At 51.7% G+C, this 21,173-nt stretch overlaps 1 protein-coding gene across 1 annotated transcript in view; it reads right to left on the reverse strand.

Annotated features, from left to right (window-relative positions):
- The window catches only part of Nfia (nuclear factor I/A), a gene marked incomplete at its 5' end in the record, with an annotated part of 308,332 nt that overhangs the window by 43,100 nt on the left and 244,059 nt on the right, over window positions 1–21,173 (reverse strand). Inside the window, 2 exon segments of the mRNA XM_013514428.1 lie at window positions 3,942–4,107; window positions 6,262–6,440. Of these exon segments, the coding sequence (XP_013369882.1) occupies window positions 3,942–4,107; window positions 6,262–6,440 (345 nt within the window).

Consider the following 21,173-nt stretch of genomic DNA (forward strand, 5'->3'; position numbering starts at 1 on the left):
AGCGCCAGAGGCAGCTGATTAGTGAGCAAACACACACTCTGATCAAGGCTGGCAGCCATGTGCATTTCATTATAGAAGGATATTAAAAACGACGCTGGGCCTGTCTGCCACACAGCACCTCTGTCACCAGATCTGTCCGGAGTCTACTACAAGTGGGCAGTGCTTAACATACTCCCTGTAAGCAGATAAGGGAATCCAGGCCCCCAAATTAGAGATCTGGAAGACCTGGGCACCATTTCCTATTTTTCATTTTTAAAATCGAATTTTATTGCAGGCCGTCCCAAGCCCCTGACCAGGAAAGGCCGTCTGAAGTTGTACCATCTGTGTTTTTGAGGAAAGCCCTCTGATCTGGACACATGGTGGGGTACTGAACACCTAATAGGCCGCAGTGACAGTTCTTGCTAACTTGGCTCCGACAAACCCACAGAGACGAACGCAGCCCGGCCATCCCACGGCTTTAATTCCTAAGGAATCACAGAATCTGTGAAACAAGCACTTTGCCCTAAATTCTTATCTGGTAACAACCTGAATACAGATGCTGCCCCAGGCTGGGTGTGCAGGAAGAGTTCTGCCTTCTTTTCCTGCAGCACGCACCCCACTGAATGGCTGAGAACCACCCACTCCTGAGAACTCTTTCCCTTCAGCACCGAGGCATCCCTCCACCCAGCTCTGTCACGTGAGCCCATCCCTAACATACCCTCTGCGTGGCAGCTGACGCCTGCCTCTGCTCCGAGAGGCAGAGAGGCAGGCACAGCGCTGGCATGGCCAGATGCTCGGCACACAGGGTGAACCGGGAGAGAGGACCCCAAGCAGAGACCAGGTTGAGGAGGCGTGGCTTTGTCCTGGTGTCTGTCCCTGCTGACCCCTCTGACTGGCACTTCACTCTGGACCCCAGCTCAGTCCCCAGCTCCTGTCTCTCCCTCTGAGGAACACAGAGGTGGCACGGGGTGCAGAGCCCTGGTGCCCCTGCCCTGCGGCCAGTCCTGCTTAGACAGGGAGACGGGCCTTGGTGCAGGTTGGGAGTGGCACATTTCTGTGAACTGCGGCTCTGACTTTGTGGGTGGGACTCTGCCTCCCAGCGGACTTGTTCCTGTGTTTATCAGCTGGCTCAGAAGTGAGGGCCCCAGGAAGGAGTTTTTCTTGCTATGGGTCCCTCAAGTGCCCTCCCAGGACAAAGACAGCGGGGCAGCTTCGAGAATCTTCCTGGGAGGCATCTCCTGCCACGAATTCTGGCTCTCCCGCATGCCCCTGTCTTACTAATACAGCAGAAAACTCTGGCGCAACAACACAGGGCCACGAATCCAGCCACCCAGGGGTCCTGGCCATGACGACAGCCCCTCGCTGCCACCACAGGGTGCTGCACTGCCTCCAGCATCCTGGTGTCCCAGGTAACTATCCATCACCCAGGTCAGGCTCCCTCTTGCGGGCATGGCCCCAGGCGGGCTGGGCAGGACTCTCCCGCCTCAGTCCTCAGCTGCTCCAACCACAGCCCGGGGATGTGGGCCCAGACGTTCCCTGGTGAAGTGGTTCAGGAGCTCCTCCGGTTCCCAGGGACCCATGTCACACCACGCAGGGTTGGTGCCACCGTGTACAAGTGTGGTAGATAAGGAAGCACTCGGCCGCCTGGGCCAGGGAGTACTTATCTGAGTGACCTCCAGTACCCTACCAGACTGTGTAACCATCTACATCGCAGACAGGAAACTGTGTCACAGTGCAACACCACAGAGGAGGCAGTTGGTGCGCGCACCCACCCTTCAGACAGAGGGCCCTCTGCCACACGGCCGTAGCCTCGTGGGCTGCTTGCTACTACGAAGCAGGGCTTGAGCAGGGCGTGAGCACTCTGCCTGGGACAAGGGGCATCCGTGAGCAGGTCTGCGAAGGACGTGGCGGAGACGGACATACGCGGGAGAAGGCGGGGAACATGGTGCTGGGGTGGGAGTGGGGGTGGGGGCAGTAAGCTTGGGGCTCCTAGCCGGCTGAGATTCCCCAGGGGAGAGACACAGAATTTGGGAACACTTGGAAGGGGATCAAAACATATGGCCATGTTTACATGTTAAAAATGTACTACAGTCCAGGCAGCACTGCCTTGAATGCCGCCTCACAATCCTCCCGTCACGCGGCGCACACTCGTCCCACTGTCCCCGCCCCTTTCGGAGCAGCCTTGGAGCTCTCTTCCCTGAGTGTCTTCACTGGATGTGATAAACAGAAAGGCAAGATGGTAAAAACCCAGTGCTGCATCCTTGCCCATCGTACTCACTGGATCTGGTACCATGTGTCTTCCGGTTCATCGCCAAGGTCAAAATGACCAGGAGAGGGAAATGTTTTGAATGGATTCAGGACATCGAGGCAGCCAGGAGAGCCCAACTGAAGACCCTCAGGAGAGAGGACGCCAGAGCCGCTGCAGGAAGCGGCCAGGACAATGGAATCGGGGTGGGAAGTGAGGGGGAGTGTAAGGGGTTCATAATAGCACGTCTCTTTTGTGGTGCATTTTTTAAATGCTAGCATTCACCATAGTTTCCAGTCACACCTTGTTCTCTGACTTGGGGCAGATGCTGCCTCTGGACGAAACACACAGGATGCCCGTGAGCTCTGCCTCCTTGGAGCTCCAGCACCTGTAGGCCGCGCCTAGCCCTGCTGTGTCACTGGGCTGTCCCTCTGTGCACGAGCACTGCCCTGTATGGCCCCTTACCCAAAGAAGTAGGTCTCCCAGGCTGCTCGAGGGCCACAGAGGTCGCACCCGGTACCGCCACGCTGCACATGTCATCGGCCTGATGAAGTGCGGACAACCCAGGCCGCTTTCGGAGAGGCATCTACAGAGGACTCAACCATTCCCGACTCAGTGTCCCCACAGCCAACTCCGGGGAGCAGGACCTGAACAGAGGCCCTCGCTCCACCTGGATGCTCTCTGCTCTCAGACACCACGGTGACGACTGCTGGAAGCTGAGTGGCCAGGAACCCCATTCCAGCCCTTACCTGCAGGACACTGGGCCCACTGCCACGCCACTACCCCCAGCCACCCTGCACCTGTGGCCAAGTCCTCTGGCCCCTCCTTGGCCCCAGGACCTTCCCTTTGAAGATGTGCAGGGGCTCACTGCCAGCGGCCTGTCCTCTCTCCCCCCAGCCTGCTTTGGAGCATGGAGAGAGGGGCCCTCCAGGCTGCCGTCATGCTTTTGGTCACTATTCAGGCACGAGTCACAGTCGTGATTGCGTGGTCAAAATATTTTTAGTCTGCGCCATCTCCAAAATACCAGGACATGGCTGAAGAAAGCTCTCCAGCTCACCAGGTAATCACTCCTGTCATGAGAAAGGTTCTAAAGCCTCATACTCTCTGATCAGATGTTCCCAGATGCTCAGGGAAGAGCCAGAGCTCTCAGTTTCCACCCAGTCCTATACCCTGCTTCCTCTGGCCATGCCTGGCCACGTGACTGTCCCCAAGCTGGCTCTGGCTCTCTGCCAGGCACCTTTGCTTCGTGCTGTTCAAGGTACACATTTTGTGCTGATACTCTGACCTAAGCATTTTTTTCCTATTTGATGTGCAACATTTAAACCTATTAAATGCATTCTTCTTGGACCTGAAGTCCCTGGAAGGCAGGGCTGTAAGGAAGAATTGGGAATTCTGCTAATCAGAACCCATTCGTGCAAGCAGATGCAGCTTGGTGGTCAAGGGGTGGACCTGGGGCCACTCGGCTCACGCATGGAACCTGTTTGCACGGTGACCTCTGTCCTAGGCCTGTCCTCACACTGTCTTATGCACCTGAACACTCGGTTGTTACACACTGGTGTTTCTGACGGCCCCGGGCAGTTGTGCCCTCTGATACTGGTGCGGGTACCGCAAAGCTGAGTCACACCATTGACAGGGCTGGGCTTGTGCCTGGGGCTCAGGTGGGACTTAAGTGACCCGAGTTTGGGAAGTGACCGGTGCCTGGCCCCGCTGTACTTACTTGGGGAGGTGGGGGAGGCCGCGCCCCCTTCCGTGGACGTGGCTGGAGGCTTCGTGTCTGGCACTGGCAGAGGCACAGGCCTGGCCATGGGTGGAGGCGGCGGTGGTGGCAACATCGGGGTGGGGAGGAAGGGGTTGTGCACCTTGCCTTGGCTGCTCCCATTGGGCTGTGAGGGCAGGGAGGAAGCAACACACAGGAAAGAGAAGAAACGTGTCAGACATCAGTCTCTCCCCAACCCAAAGATCCAAGGCATAGCTCACGTCCATCACTCGCTGCTCATGCTCTCCCTTCGTCCTTCTGGGCAGAGCCAGGCCGGAACTCAGAGAGTGCACGGCAGGATGTGTGCTCCTGTGTGCTAAACACCCTTCCTGGACCACCTCCGCTGCTCACATCTGGCTCCGAACCTGACCGCCAGTGACAGGGCTCTGGGCCTGTCACCACGTCAACAACTTCTGCTTGGAATGCTGCAGCTCTGTATTGATTTCTATCTTTAGCACTGTTCTTGCAATTACTAAATATTTATGGAACAGCTGAGCCTTTCCCGGACTGTTGTGTTGGGCCTCAGTGCCTACTTGCATAGATAAAATGAAGTTTCCAAAATACGCATTTGGGACATATCTTCACCTTTCAAAGTTGATCTTATATAACATTTAATAAATGTCTTAAGTGAACATAAAATTTTTCTTTTGTATACTGTATAACATCACAAAAAGAATTCTGCTAGGCAAAAATATCACTTCAAATTCTGATTTAAATTATATAAACACATGTCAAGGGGCTCACATTTGTTTGGCTGCCGTCATGCTTTTTGGTATTAAAACAACAAAATAACAGCTCTTGAAGAAAAGCAAGTTTCCTTCTGAAGAGGGCAATAAAATTTACTATTCTCAAGATTTTCAGGATGGCTCCACGAAGAGACCTGTCACAAGGCCTACAAAATTTGGGTCAAAACGCAAACCTGGCATCTGACAGTCACACAGGATGATGTCAAGACTTAAAAAACAGGTTAGAAATTCAGGAGTCAGAGGCCTGGTGCTGGGGACCAGGACAGTGTTCTCATTATTTCCTGAGTGGCTTTTTGGACGGAATTTCCAGATTTCACCAGTGACACCATTCAACCAACAGCGACAGCTCATACACAGGTTGCTGCCCAGGCTCCTGGCGGGAGCCTAACAGCCCTGCAGCACAACCACTGTCCCCGCCTTGGCACTGAGACCCTCAGCACTGGTCCTCAAGACTGTCTTCTCTGACCATCAGAATGAGGTGTTCTTGCCAATGAGCTTGCCATGTGTTATTTCTGAGTGCACTGGAAGGCCCTCAATGAATGCTTGGAAGAAGCTGGGCAAATGAATACAGAAGCAAAACGGAGAAAAGGCACCACATTGATTTGTTGTCTAGACAGAAATGTATCTGCTAACACATCACCAGACATTATCAAAGTGCCTGTCCTGCTCAGATGTGCAGAGTCAGGTATTTCTCCAGGGCTGGAAACCAAGATGGGCCAGTGTGCCAGGAACCGAGGCAGGGCATCAGCAATGACAGCTAGCCTGCGGCTCCCCCGTGGTGATGAGCAAAGGAAAGCTACACTGGCTTTGCGCTGGCATTCCTGATGGCTGTCATTACTGGTGTTGGGATACAACTACTCATTGCAAACATTTAGCTCTATATTTTTAATAAGAGTCATGCTTTTTAAAAGTTTCACATTTGGAATGCTATTTCAAATCGTGACTGGTTTATTTGAGGAAAAATAAAAACATTCATTCAAAACTATTGAATATAGTTTAACCTTATACAAAGATAAGTGGGAAAGATAACTATTTGCAGAAATAACAAACCATAATAAACCATGCCTCTAGCATCTTGAGTTCAAGTACTGGTCAACTTGATCTGAAGTGTTAGAAGACTGTATTTTTAAAAAAATATCAACTTGGTTGATCTGAAACATCTGTCCCCCGCCGCCCTCTTCCTCCCTGCACAGCTCCAGATCATTATTTAAAATTATTTGGTTTTTCTATTTTGTTAACTGTGTGTGTCCTGGGGTTGGAATGCAGGCAGTGCAATGATCTCCCAGAACTGAGAGGGTTACACAGTTCACCCTTGAGATGATTTACATCCTCCACTCGGCAGTTGCAAACGTTCACACAAACACTGTTTTTAAGCCCGGGCCGGTCGCTTCTCAGAGCAAGTTAACTTTCCCACAGTGCTGGATGCAGATGGCACAGCATCCAAGCACCGTGCCCTTCCGGTCACAAGGCCTGCCCAGTTATTTCTACATCCAGTTAACATTTCTAAAGAAATTTAAGAAAAGAGGTTTCCTTACATTGAGGAACCCCACCTGTCCAGCCTGCTGACCAGCATCAGGGCAGACAAGTTGGACGAACTCTTTCAGCGTCTCCTGAGGGTGGTAGCGGATGGCCGGGTGGGAGAAGTAAGGCCCAGGCTGCTGGATGATGGGGGACGTTGGGAAGTGCAGCGTGGACGGCGTGGCATGCGGGCTTGCTGTGGAGAGAGAGGACAGAGCATTAGCAGAGGACGCGGCCTTCCAGGGCCACACCTGACTCGGTGGCAGGTTCAGAGTAGGCATGCCTGGCCGACTCTGGCTACTTGGGTCTGATCGATATCCTCCCTCCAGGCTCTAAGACAAACATGGAGGTGAGGTTAGGGTTGTTTCATGCTGTCCACTTCCACAGATGTGAGTTATATAAGCACTCATCATCCTTGGTGAAGTTGAAGATTCTTCATTACATTAAGAGCCTTTTTAATGAAGCCAGCAATAAAAAATGTATCTGGTAGATTAGACCTGACTAACGTGTAGCTGACATTACACACGACAAATCCTAGTTTGCACATATGGGTCGCCTTTTATGCTACAGACAATTCACCACTGGAGCTCATATACCCCTTTCAAGGGAATTTCTAGGGACTAATTCAGGATGAAATTCTTTTGAAGTATGTAGTAACTGATCACTTAATGAACCTGAATCTGGGGGCTCACTTTACGTGGAAGGTTTCTGTCCTTTTTTTTTCTTTTGCTGTTTCAAAGCCAATATAGAAAATTGAGACGGGGAACCCCCAGGCTGAGTAGGGGTGACCCTTGCTAAAGTGTGGTCCTCAGCCCATAAAAACTGGTGAAGACTCCGACAGGTGCAGCTCCTTTCCATTTGGACCTTGTGCATTTGCACATTTGTGCAAGAAGGTTACATTAGTTACGAACTTAAATGAGATGCTTGATACTCTTCCTAAGAGAGTGTCTGCCCTTGAATTGGACAGAGCCCGAGAAGGACGATTGATAAAGGAGCTGGAGGAGAAGCAGAGCACATGCCAAGGGGTAAAAGCCCTCCCGTTCAGTTTAATTCCTTGAACTGAAGAGATCCCTGCACAGAGAAACCAGGAAGACACAGGTGCTTGTGTGAAAGACTTTTCTAATATGAAGAGTGACGCAGGCTGAGAAACCAGAGCGCCCTCGCCCGAGGGTGGGACTGCGCTGGTGGCAGAAGGCTTCGGGCAGCTGCAGCTCGTGATGCCTGTGAGATCTAAGGAAGGATGAGAACAGTGGGGACTGCACTGCCCACAGCAGTATGCGGAGTTTTGAGAGTGAGTATGGGGGTCTGGAGAGGAGACCTGAGTCCAGTCCACGCCTTGCCGATGGTCAGTGCAGACTTCACATTTGCACGAGTTCGATCCATGATGGTGCGGCCCAGTGACGTTTTACCCCCACCACACAATCGAGGACATCCTGAACATAACCTAAGAACCAGGATTTTCAACATGTTCCCCTCAAACTTAATCTCCCAGGCTTCCCATCTTAGCAAACAGCTTTTCTGTTGTTCCTTCCGTACTGCTGTATTTTCAGAACCAAGTCCAGCTCTCCACAAATATTCCCTGATTGTGCAAATAAATAATGGAATAAATAATACAGAAATTAAGAAAATAACCATACAACTTGCTAAGAACAAAACTCCACTTCTCCACCAGGTAAAGAGCCAGGCAGCTTGCAGAAAATGGTGGAAGGTAAGACTTTTGCTGGAATCCACCATGGTCTCTGATTCAAACACAGAAGCCAAAGAGCTGAGTGGTTCTAATCAAGTCTTACCTTGGAAATGGTGCTGCTGGTTTAAAAGAACCAAAGGATTTCTTCATGGACCATAGAGAAGTTATCCTGGCTGGAAGTGGGAAGCTCTGACCTGGAGCCAGGTGTCAGACTACATAATCTCTAGGGAAGCATGGAAGGTGGTGTTTCCCAACCAGGCTGGAATGGACCGAGCCCGAGATGATACACTCAACTTCTGCAGCATGTCAGGCACCAAGATTGCAACTCCACAGCCAAGAGTCCCTGAGAAGAGGGCCTGGTGGTGCATGCCCATAATCCCAGTACTCTGGAGGCTGAGCTAGGAGGGTTCCAAGTTTGAGCCCAGGCTGGGCAACTTAGTGACTTAGTAAGACCCTGCCTCACAATAAATTTAGTCCCTAGTAACACACACCCGCAAGTGTGCGCGGTGCTCCCCAAGAGGCTGGTCTTAATGATAAAGAGGTGGAGTGCACTGCCTCAGCTGCTCAGCTGGAAGTGATTGGTGATTGTAGATTGTTGGATCCTTGTGGCCAAAGCCAGTGCTGCTCAAGGAAAAATTCCACTGCAGTGAAGATCAGGCAGGAAAAGTTCAAAAGAAATCACTGGACAGAACTGTGGCATCGCCCCATTAATTGGTAATAAACACAGCTGCCCTCATTTTGTGGCGGTGAAACATGTAAAGAAAATCGTTATCTCCTTCAATTTAGATTTTAGTTTCCTTATATTTCACTAAAATGATTTATTCACCTTTTCCTTGTGGTATAAAATTTAACACAAAACCTAGACTATATGGTGCTACATGGAATTAGTTCTACAATGACTGATTTATTAGTATCAGTTAATCCTCAATTAGCCAGGAAGTCACCAGGCCTGTGGCTTCCAGTCGGACCAGCACGAGTGCAGGTCAAGGGCCACTCTCTCCAAACCTCTGCCAAGCTGGGGACTCTGGTTCAGCCCTCAGCTTGCTGCGAAGCAGGATGCAGATCACCCACGGTCCTTTGCTCAAATGAAAGACTTGTGCTCCCCATAGGGAAGATCTGCTTATTATTATTAAATACCTGCCGTTTTTCTGGAGAAAGTCATGCTCCTCCTCTACTGGATGCTCAGAGCCAAGTGTTCATTAATGCCTCTATCTTTCTCCTTTCCTCTCTATTCCTTGCTTTCTCTCCTTATCTTGGCTTCACATCATTTTAGAAAGAGTCATGGGTCAGGTCAGACAGGGAGTTCATGAAATGTGCTTCGAGACAGCCACGTCAGGCCCTGCAGGGGAGCAGCTGCCACTGTGCGTCCGACACGGTGCTCATGAATGCACCAAGAGCGGTGCGAGTCCGATTTTAGAGGAAGCAGAATGTCTCCTGTGCATGTGCATGTGTGAGGGTAGCTGACATAATAAAAATTATAGCACATTATGTAAATGCATATTTAGATCCTTTAAAATGTGCATTATTTACTCGAGAGTCAATAAAGGCTTTTCTCCACTGGGTACGGTTTATTGCAGTGCATCCATCTGTATCCATGTTGATGTTAATGCAATTTTGTGCATTAAAAGACTACGGAATTGGTGGCTTCTGGGGTCTCACACTCTGAGACCATGGGCCAGGAGCGGAACATCAGACACGGTCACTCCAGGTAGTTCTCACAACTAGTTTAACCTTTAACTAGCAGCCTAACTGGTTTACAGCAACTGCTGGGGCTTTCCACAAGGCATTCCAAAAAAGACAGGATGGAAGGAAACATGATCGGTGTCTCTGGCTGTCGCTGCTTACACTTACAGAGCAGCTGCAGTGAGACTTGGAACCACAACTTCCCAGTCAGTGTCAGGCTCGGTTCTTTGTCACCAAGTGATCATAAATTACTGAGCACTTAAACTACACAGCGAAAGGTTGCAGGTCAGGCAGGTTGGGTCACTTGTTTCCTCCCATGCCTCAATTCTTTAAAATGGAGGAAAAGCTAAACTTGCAACACAATTTTGTGTGTGTGTGTATAACTTCAAACTACTTCCTCCTCCTTTCCAAGGCAGCCTTGAGAGGTGGGGAGGAGAAAACCCAGTCATCCCCGTAGGGCTGTTCTGGTTGGCAGAGACCTCAGATCTGAGTGTTGCATGCGCTCGTGTCTCAGTAGAGCTCGCACAGGACCAGAGCGCATGATGCGGGGGACGACACACAAAAGATGGTGGCACTGTGGAGGTGACCACATGGGCTTGGGGCCATGTAGTTTTGGGCAATGAAGTTTTAGGAAAGAAACAGAAGAAAGTAATCTCTGCTTACCATTTCCAGCAGTTTTCCTAAAGCTCAACCTACAAAAATTCTATGGACCCTCCTACGTTTTTTCCTCAAACCAAAATTTCATGGGTGGAAATGTGTTCTCTGTATCCCTGACATTGCTTAATTGCTTTATTCCTTGCCCGTGAACCATGGCAGATTCTCACAGACTGGACAGAGGACTGGGATTCTTTTCACATTAGCTTTGCTTTCTGGCACTGGACTTTAAATTCTAGTTGCTCCTCTATGAGAGGCACTGCAGAAACGCCGCCAAGAGGCAACAAGACAGTAACATGTAGCCCTCCAGGTGCAGTGTGCACCAAGACAGTGCCTAACGCAGGCTTCCTCCTGCACCAGAGGGGACGGCACCCCCAACCCTTGCACCCGCAATCGCCGCCGTCTGCGCTCCATCCATATTAAGTCGGGGATGCAGTGAGCTTCCAGACACTTCCTGTTAGCACCAACAAAAAGGAGCTGCTTTTCTGCCTGCAGCAGTGAGGAACCCTTCATGCAAAAGCAGACTTTCCCACTCAGCCAAGGGTGGCAGGGAGGACTCCCGATACTCATACTCAGAAGTGAAGACTTTCAAACGAGGCACAACTCCAGGAGACTTCCGGATGAAAAAAAAAAATCCCACTTAAAAAAAGAAGCCCTCTAGAAGGGCAAATGGAACTTGGATTGTTTGGGTTGTCAACTACTGTGTACTCTGCTTCTTCAGAAATTCAAAACCACACAATAGAAAGCCATTACAGCGGACCTAAAGCTGACAAGTCTATCTTAATGGTCCATAGCTATAATTTATAAATCATGCATGAATCAGCCTGCCATTTATGAAAGCTGAGAAGTTTGGAGTTACAGGATTTATTTTAACAGAGACATGAGGAAAGAGGAGTTGGCAGTGGTTTTCAAGCCTTTGGGAGGTGGGGGCTTTTTAAAGAATGAAGCCTTGACTCAAGCAAGCTAAGGCTTTCCGAACAAGTTTTTCCAAAACAAGTAGTCCTTATCTTTAACCTCCCTGAGAAGCATGTGGAAGAAAGAGCCTGGGAATGTTACTGAGAAACAGACGCCACTGCGCGGTGCTTTGCCAGACCCCACATCTCGTGTCACTGTTACCAGCCAGGTGCTTAGGCAGACAGCTGGAGGCTCTACTCCCTGTGAATTATCAGGTTTTCTGACTGGAGACTAACGCAGTGTCCTTTAGAAGAGCCTACATTTAGCCTAGTCTCTCCACAACCTGGCTAATAAATGTGGAGAAAGTCTCCTGCTTCTCATCTCAAAATACAGTGTGGATAAACCACCACTGAGGTTCACCTGGTTTTAAGGTCCAGTGGGCATAGGGAATTCAGTCTCTGGGGTTACATTTACAAATAGCTCATTTCCATGGATCCACAGAAAAACCCTAAAATCTACGAGATCTGAAACAGGGAGCATGTGCCCACAAAATAACTCACTTTAAGATGGTCCTGGGTATTAAGTCATGGGTATTCTGACTTGGGCTTTAAGATGCTTTGGCTTTGGCTTTGGGAGGGCTGTAAATTTTCAGTCTTAACAAGCCAGAGTGCAAAAGTCCAGGGTTCATGAGACATGGCCTCAGCTGTGGCCCGGATAAGACTCTCAAACTGGTCACATCCACACACTCACTGCTGAGTCACTCTGCACAGTGCCATCCGACAGCCGTGACCTGCAAACACCCAGGCCATCATTAGCTGCACAGTGAGCAGGACTGCAGGTCCTTGAAGAAACTGAGCTTCTAAGAACACGCAGGTGACGCTGAGCCAGGAAAGCAGGAAGAAGGGGTGAAAGACAAGCCTAAATAATTAGTTGAGGGAAAACCCAACCACCACAGACTGATGGTACAGACGCTGACAGGACAGGCAGGGGACCCTGCAGTGACCCCGGAGGAGGCCAGGTGCAGCACTGCAGCACTGCTTAACAGGGCATCAGAAACAGGGTCCAGCAGATGCTCCGCCTCCTGGGTGGTGGACTGGGCTGGACGCGGGCTGCTTGCAGGTCTTAATACGAAAGAGCCAAGAGCAGCAAATAAACCAAGTCCCATAATAAATACAAGGCCATGTGGCGGTGGGCAGCTTTTCCCTCTCCCACCTCTTCAGCTCCACACTGAACTTGGGCCCTGTGTCAGAGGGCGTGGCTTTTAAAGGCCAAATTCAAAGCCTCCTCCTGCACGTAAAGGGTCTTTCTGAGGGTTTCCTCTGTGGCTGGTACATTTTGCCCCAGAGAGGAGATGAGGAGCTGGTCAGGTGGGGATGTAGGGCTGTATTTTCATGCTGGCCTTGGCAGCAGCAAGCTCTCTGCTCCTCTTTTCCCCTACTGCAGAACAGAAAGGATGAGCGTGTATCTTCCAGAGCGCAGCTCTTCCAGAGCCAAGGTCACTTGCTCCCCAGGCTGACAGAGCTGGACAGAGCTACTCGCCCTTCTGGGCCTACACTGTCTTGGCTAGACAGCTGGGCTCAGGTTCCAGTGATGGAGGCCCCTGAAGTTGGAGTTAGTGGAATGAAAAGCCTCTGGACCAGAAATGTGTGGAGAACCTGCTGTGTGCTGAGCAGCACAGCACACTGAGTTATGCAGTGTCGTCGGGTTGTTCCGAGAATAAAGGAAGACACAGGAAAAGCAAGCAGACTCAGAGCAATGCGGCAACACCAGGCAGCGGAGTGGAGAGGTGAAGGCTCCGTGCTCCCTCAGGCTGCTGGCCTGGGCTGGCGGCTGCCCTCAATGCCTGGTTTTGCCATGCTCTGCAAGCGTGGGCAGCAGGAACGAGTCCTGGCAGGAGGCACAGGCAGCAGTGCCCACGCTCAGAGCTGGCGTCCCCGGGGGACGGCTGTGCACTCTGCCCACCCAGCACTCCTTCACCCTTCCAGAAACTGGGCTCTCAAGGGCCTTGGGGAGCTCTGCCTCCCTCACTGCAGCTGAGTTAGGGTGGACATCACAGCCCTTGCCCCCAGCCCTTGGTGGGCAGTACCTGGGCTACACCAACAAGACTCCCAGCCATTTAAACACAGGGTTGTTTAAAAAGGGAGCGAAGGAGGCCAGTCAGCCACAAGCACCCGGGGCGCACCCCTCGCTGGGCCATCCCTTTCCAGGGATGGTTAAACTGGTGGTAGCCAGGCCAGGACCCCATCTTCTCTGGGATCCTCAAGAGTGAGCCCAACTAGAGAGGACAGAGGAGTGCAGCACAGGTACCCCTGCTGGAAGCCCGCCGTTCTTCAGTGCATCTTCCTGTCTGGGGTGTGGAGAGGTGGCCACGATCTGGTTTGTCTCACCTGAGAGCTGCAGGTGCACATCTCCCTCTGGTTACCCGCTGTGCAACAACCTGACTTGTTACTGTGTTCACACTGGCGGGCTCGGGAAGATCTCTAGTCTCCTAGGGGTGTCACAGCTCCCAAGTGCATACCACGTGTCCACAGAAGGCGCCACAGCTCCCCACAGATGCTTCTTATGCCTGTGCTAGTTGCCCGTCTCCTCCCTGTGCCATGAACCTCGTCTCGGGAGGGGCAGTGGTCTTTGTGCTCTGCTGAGTGTGGATGCCCTGTCTAGTGAGCACAGTGGGGAAGAGGTTGTCAGCTCTGTGTGTTGAGTCTTCTCCATTGCCCCAGACTCCCGGCCTGGCCCTGCAACGGCCTCCAGCAAGAGCCTGGCCGTGGAAGGCTGTGAAGGGGCCAGCACCATGGTGGCTGGGGCCCCACAGCCCAGAGAGAGCCTGCCCCGAACAGGAGGAAGGCACTGTGCTTCTCTGTCAGCGAGGTGGGGAGAGAGGAGGATGGGTGAGGAGGTGGGGAAGAGCCCAGAGGGCCGCAAAGACCCATACCCACCGGGACTGGGCGCCTGAGAGAGGTGAGCATAGCAGGCATTTCCTGCACTCCAAGTCCCGACAGTGCGGGTCGGCCGCTTTCTCCTCCCGGGAACATGCTCCATGTTGGGCAGGGGAAACAGACTGGCAGAGAACAAGTGACTCGCACGGCCTGTGAGTGGCTGGCAGGACCTGCATGCAGTCCAGCACGGCTGGCTGCTCACACAGGTGCTCTTCAGCTCCCAGTTACACAGCTTTTCAGAGGCCAAGGGACTGATTTCTTTTCAGAATGTTTTGGGGGGCCTTGAGACTCTAATGTTCCTTGTATGTTTTGCAGAGTGGGATCATCCCTGATATTGAATGTATAGAAACTGCAAAGGACAGGTCCTGCGGCCGCATGAACGCTGAGGCCGGGTGGCTGCGGTGGGCGGCTGGATGGCAGTTTCCACTGCACAGAGGACAACTCGGAGGCAGCCAGTTCCTAGCCCTCCCATCGGAACTTGCAGCACCCCAAAACACATCCAGGCTGCAGCTCCACAGGGTGTCACTCACCGAGCTTAACATAATTCATGACTGTCAATAAGGAGCATGGAAGCACTGCATGGACGCTGATACTGAGCTTTACGGCTGAAGCCGCAGTGTGTGTGTGTGTGTGTGTGTGTGTGTGTGTATGTTTGCGTGTATTTGGGCATACCTACACTATGGCTATGTGCCAGCCAGAAAGCAAGACAGGGATGGGTTCCCTCTGAGGGAAGCAGCTTCCTCTGTTGGGACTGGTCAAGTACAAGCCCACGTGGCCAACCCCACTCCCATTAGCACCTGGAGCTGGGGTCACCTCAGAGACAGAGAGTGCTCCCACCACGTGACCAGCCAGGGACAACTAGTCGCCACTGTCCTCGATGGAGGAGCTTTCCTCAGGGGTGCTGTGGGGACACCTCACCCGGCAGGCTGTGTCACACACCTGTGTAGCTGCAGGTTACGGGTGTAACGGACTCTCAGATACATGTCTGTCTGGTAATCATGGAGCAGTTACACAGAACCTGTGTGGCCCTCCAGGGCACTGGGCGGGTGGCCACACAGGCCATTTGGGACAGCGCTCCACAAGGTAGGGCCTGTGGAGGAACGAGCTTGGCTGCGTCTCCCGTGAATACGTCCCATGTCACAAGGAGGCCCTTTACAATATAATGGAGGTACAGTTTTAATTACACGCCTCCTGACTTTTGTTTAGTTGTAGTTTTAAAACATTTGCTCGCACTGTTCTTTCCTTTGGCTGGGCAGTAATAGCTGGCTGTTAAGTATCTGGCTAATGAATTTAATAATTTCCTGAGCTAGGACTTAAAGAGCCTGTTCTAAAAGCTGCATTTCTTCTTTACCATCCGGCTCCTTCCAATCCTAGGACGGTGCTGCCCGGCCTTGTCCCCAGACCCTCTCCCTTCCCTCCCTTCTGGTCCAGGCCCCTTGGAGGCCAGCGTGCTCTAAGGCAAGATGCCTGGTGCTACATGGTGGCTGGGTCTCCACAGATGACAAATCCCAGTGACAGACGCCTTCCCGGCTGCTGGCCAGTTATTCCAGTGCCTCCTCAGCAACAGGTACTTAATTGCTTCCCACTTTCCTGAGACGATGCAAATGCATAAACCAGGAGAGACAGATTAGGTCCCGCTGAGCACCACCATGTTCTATAGCTAAGTTAAAAGCTTTCCTCAGCAGCTAAAGAGTTGCAGAGAAGACAGGAGGAAGCCACAAAGCCTGCTGCGTGGGGTCGGGAGGTAAGGAGCCAGGGCCCGATCCTCCCACAGGACCCCTGCTCTGGACAGAAACCCTTGGGATACCTCCCCAAAGAGTCGGTGAAACAGAGTGCCAACAAATCCGAGCCCTTTTCTCTCAACACCCATCAAGGTGGAAGCTCTTATTAAAACCACATAAACACATCCTGATCACTTATCACATAAGGCTCCTCCCCAGGGCTTCCGGGTCCACGAGCAGGAGGCTTTAATGTCGTTTTAATTATGACACGGGGTGGGGCTGGGAAGGCCGCCCTGTGATTCCCAAGCCCACTGTTTCCACTGGATCCATGCATTTCTTCAACAAGTGTTTGTTTACTGAGCACTTCCCTCCTGCACAGCACAAGGCTGAGGGACTGGAGCGAGCCGTGCTGACAGTGGGGTCCCTACCACCCATGATCACTGTGCGGTGCTGCTGCCCTATTTCACATCTCTTTCCCTGTGCCTGTCGCCCTCCAATATCATGAATTCACACTCCCCAACCATCCCTAGTGACTCAACTTCCTGGAAAGGGATCTTAATGCTCGTAATTCTCCGAAGTGTATTTTCCTTGGCCCAATGAGAGATACTGTAAACTTCAGGCCCTCCAATGTTTCATGGTCACAGCGCGGCACTCCCTCCCAAGCCAGAAGGGTCATGGACAACGCAGAGAGGGTCACAGAGCATGAAGACTCTGCTGTCTCTCCAGATGGGATGGGAGAACTCAAAGCCCCAAGTAAACCCTGGCCGGGATCACTATCGTTTCAGTGTATCTGATGGGCATTTTCAGAATCAGGACAGTTTGATTTTGCAGCTCCCTCCATGTGAGATATGCATTTTTTGATTCTGGAAGAAGTGGGAGTTTACCCTCCTGTCCAAGTTCCCTGGTCTACTCCTCGTTGCTTAGGTATCCAGTAGCTGCCCGGCCCACTGCTGCCAACTGTTTGAGAAGGGGGTGGCTCACACCCTCCCCTAGAACGACCTCCCCTTGTTCCTGTGTCCCCTGTGGTGCCCCAGACATCTTCCCAGCACATGGCAGGTGACATTTCCATTTTTCTGAAATGCCTGCAATCAGAAGTGCTTATAATTTTGGATCCTTTACAGATCTTGGAATACTTGCACATACTTTCCTCGCTGACCATCCCTAACTGAAGTCCAAAGCTTGAGCACCAACATAGCCAGAGGCTCCTGTCCTGGGTGTCTCGGAATCAGATCAGGGCTCACCTGGGGTGCAGCTGCTGGCTTCCTGTCCTCTGCCCCAGATGGAGTGAGAAGCAGGCAGGGGACGAGGGTCGGCTGTGCTCCTCTCCTGGCTCTCTCGAGCACGGGAAGAGAAGCTGCATGCTGCGAGCTCCTGACAAATACTGGGGAGGCCATGGGTCCCAGATGGCAATGGGAAGCTGCCGGTTCATTTCAATATTGGGAAAAGCCAAGCTCAAAAGCTGTTTTGCAGGGACCTGCACCTCACAGAAGCCCTTCATTTGCTGGTAGAAGGAGCCATAGATTCATAAAAAAAAGCAAAGTGATTTGTTTATGGCTACAATGAAAAGCTGAGTGACATAACTCAGGCTATGCCACGACTATCAAAAGATCTCAATGAACATACTATGCCTCTGCCTAATAAAAGGTGTGAGAACTAATTACTTGAATAAATGAGGTTTATATCTCCTGATGAATGGCAAGAGGGTAGGAACCGCTGAAAGGAAGAAGGAAGGCACTGAATAGGAGACTGGGTTTCTGGCCTTGTCTTTGGCCCCTGAGTTCTCATCTCTAGAACCATGTGGGTTACATGGAACTGCTCACTGATAACATCTGCCCCAACTATGTGTTCACAAAGCCGTCATTCTGCAGTGTCAACTTGATGTTCAGCTCAGAATGCAGAACCCACACTCTCCTCCTCTCTTGCAGCTAGGTGAGGTCGGCTGGCTTCGCTCTGACCATGCTGCATGGGGTCTTCATAGGTGAGGCGATGAGCCAGAGGTGTGTTCTCACTGTTGCTCTTCCCTGCCCTGATGGAGTATGAGGGCCACACCATGACACACAATCACTGGAAGCGCAGCTGTCTCGTCTCTGTTGTGCTGCTGTAAGGAAATACCTGGGGCTGGATATGTTATGCAATACAGACGTCTGTCTGGTGCTGGTGGGTCTGGATGGCACAGTGGTGGCCCCCTTCCCCCCCCTGGCTGAGTCGTTGCTCAGCTGTGTGTGGATGGGGCAGGGCTGTGGGAAGGAAGGCAGAGGCCTTCAAAGACACATGACACACTCCTGGGGGCCTGACTTGCCACAAGACAGCGCTCGTCATTGTGAGGAGGACCTAGGACCTATTCTCCTTCCCCACCCGGCCCTGCCTCCCTGAGGACTCAGAGCCCCGCACAGGAGCCCTTGGGGGACAGGTCAAAGGAAACCATTGCATGGCTGACAGAGTCGGTCAGTGTCCATATTCGATGGCCTTCTGCTTCCGTGGCAACCTTGAATCACACACTTACTTTTACACAAGACAAGTATAACCCCTCATTTTCTGAAGCCACCTTTTAACCAGACTTCTCTCTCACTGAAGCCAAATACATTCTTAGCTGACACAAGGAACACAACAGACTGGAACAGCGCTGGGGAACGTTAGCACCCTCAGCAATGACAAGCAGCCCGCACGCAGAGTACCCACCTGACCCTGGAGGATCCCGAGAGCACGTCCCCGCCTCTGCGCACTCCTGTCACCCAGCTGGTAGCTGTGGCACCCCCTCCCCATTTCTAAATCTCTAAAGCAGAGTTACCTGACTTAGTACGAAGTATTTAAATAAAATAAGTATCATTCACTATCTTGTTTTTGAAAACAGACTTTAGGAAGAAAAATAAATTTCAAGAAACTCACCACTGACGAGTACTCAAGATAATTCTCAAAAAAGGACTCTTTAGGTCATCCGGCAAACTTACAGCTCTTGAAAGACACAGAAAAGAACAGGCTTTTTCCCCGTTTATGGTGAATAAGATAAACTGTCTTATTCTGAATAAACACTTCATGATGGCTACAATTTTAAGTAATGGTAAAAGAGAGTCTTTGAGAGCCCAGTGTTTCTTCTTGCAGTGTCTACCAGATGCAATAATATCTGACATACAAATGCCTCTGCTAAGTTTAACAGCTTCTCCACCCCGAGGATATCCCAGCAGTTTAACCCTCTCCATAACTCTAACCACACAGAGAAACAGGCAGCAAAGCATTATTCCCATGGTACAGATGGCCACACTGAGGCCGGGGGTTAAGTGATTTCCCCAGGCCACAAAGAAAGCCACTGTCAGAAAGGGGATGAGATTTAAAAGCCATATGCCTCCACCTTTTCAGTATAAATGGGGAAGTGGTCAGAACAGTAGGAACTAAGACAAACCTTAGCTTCTAGTATCAAAACCTCACTTAATCTTGCATGGCTTCTGTAGATGAGAGGCCACAGCTGGAGGAGGACTTCCTAAGACCCCACATGCACCCCTCCTCTCTTATGGAGCAGACAGAACTACCAGGGCATGTATGGTGGGCAGAGCAGAGATCTTTTTTGTGTGCTTCGATAAGCACTATGACTACTTTTTCTTTATCCAGCCCACACCCTCCCCGGGTGGGGCAGAATAAGAGGCACACATGTGAACGATGCTTGTCTTTCAGAGTTCTACTCCAGGACGGCCAGCAGACGTGCGCTTTAACTAGGAGACAAGACCCTACACCACATGCCCAGGATCAGGGTCTGGTGGGGCACGGTGGATGGCGCTGGAGGCCGGAAGCCTCACAGGCTGAGCACCCCTTGTCTGACAATTCCAAGTCTGAGAAGGCTCCAAAACCTAATTTGTTGAGCACTGACATTACACAAGGGAAAAATTCCATGCCTGGGCCTATGAGACAGGCTGCAGTCAATATGCAGGAGCAATAAAATACGGTACAAAATTATCTTCAGGCGATGAGCGTATGACACATAAACGAGTTCTGTGTTTAGACTTGGGTCCTGTCCCCAAGATACTGTGCAGAAGCCAATATTTCAAAGCTGGAGCCACTTCTGCTCTCAGCATTTACATAAGGGCTCCTCCACCTGGCCCCAAGCTGGGCCTGGGGATGGATGGGTAAAACACAGACAGGTGAGGTGGCCGGGGCAGCACGAGATTTTCTCTCTACTGGTTTGTTCAACTGGCTGCATAGGCTCTTTCCAGATGCTGCACAAATGGCTACAAATACATGACTTCAGCCTCTCCTTCCAAAACACAACTCTTCCGAGGTAGAGACTATGACCTCCATTTGCAGAGGCAGCCACATACTTAGGACCAGTGGTGGGCAGAGGGTTAGACACCCATCTCTCTGAGCCCTACACCTCTGTGCTTCATGGCTACGTGCAGACTGTTAGCGGCCCCTCAACACCCACACGCTGAACCCTGAGTCCCAAGCCAATGCTAGTGGGGCCGCGCCCTGGGGGAAAGCTGGTCCTGGGGAGCCTCAGGCACGAGCGCCACACGTTCGGAAGAGACCAAGGAGGGCGTGGTCTGCACCGGGCAGAGACGGTGTGGGCTCCCACTGCCAGCTCCTTCACCTTTACCTCCCAGCTGCTGGAACCGTGAGAAGCAACTTCCTGCCGTGTGCGTGCCACTCAGGCCAGGGCATTGGGAGACAGAGCCCGTGCAGCCTGGCAACTGTCACGCCAGGCCATTGCCTTTGATGGCCTGCCCCTGCTTTCACACTGAATTAAAGAAGAGGTTTCCTTTGCAAGGGGAGCCATCACATATCCAAATTGAGCTCCCATTTGCAGTAAAAGATACAATAGCATCTATTTGATGAGGCAACCGGGCTTTGCTCCGAGGATGGGGACAGCTCACGGGCTCCTCTTGGTCATGGTGCTGTGTGGGCAGGCCTAATGACACTGACAGACACCTCATACCACACTGAGCAGAGTGGACACATCCTGTGCCAAGTGGGTCCCACCTTGTGCCTGCCTGGGAACTCAGCCAGGGGCCTGCTCTCTTCCTCACAGTCCCTTCGAAGCTGGGCTTCGGCAGCATCCGGTTTCCATTCCAGTTGCTGTCACTCTGCAAGGTGAGAGGCTAGAGGCTGACCTGTCCTCTGGGAACACGGCATCTTAGCCACACAGACTCCCTCATATGGACTTGCCTGCCTCTGATTCATCACAATCTTCCTGAAGCACAAGGTTCTCATTCCAGAAGAGATGTGAGAGTGAGCTGAGCTGCCCGATGGGCACAGTGGGGGACGAAGAACACAGCAAACACTCCTGACCTCAGCTCTCGGTGCTGGGACTTGGCTCCCAGAGATGTGACGCTCTGGGCCCGAAGACCATGGCACCATGCAGACCTTCC

This window comes from Chinchilla lanigera, unplaced genomic scaffold (assembly GCF_000276665.1).
Source record: "Chinchilla lanigera isolate Chin_1 unplaced genomic scaffold, ChiLan1.0 scaffold00022, whole genome shotgun sequence".
NCBI classification, from domain to species: domain Eukaryota; kingdom Metazoa; phylum Chordata; class Mammalia; order Rodentia; family Chinchillidae; genus Chinchilla; species Chinchilla lanigera.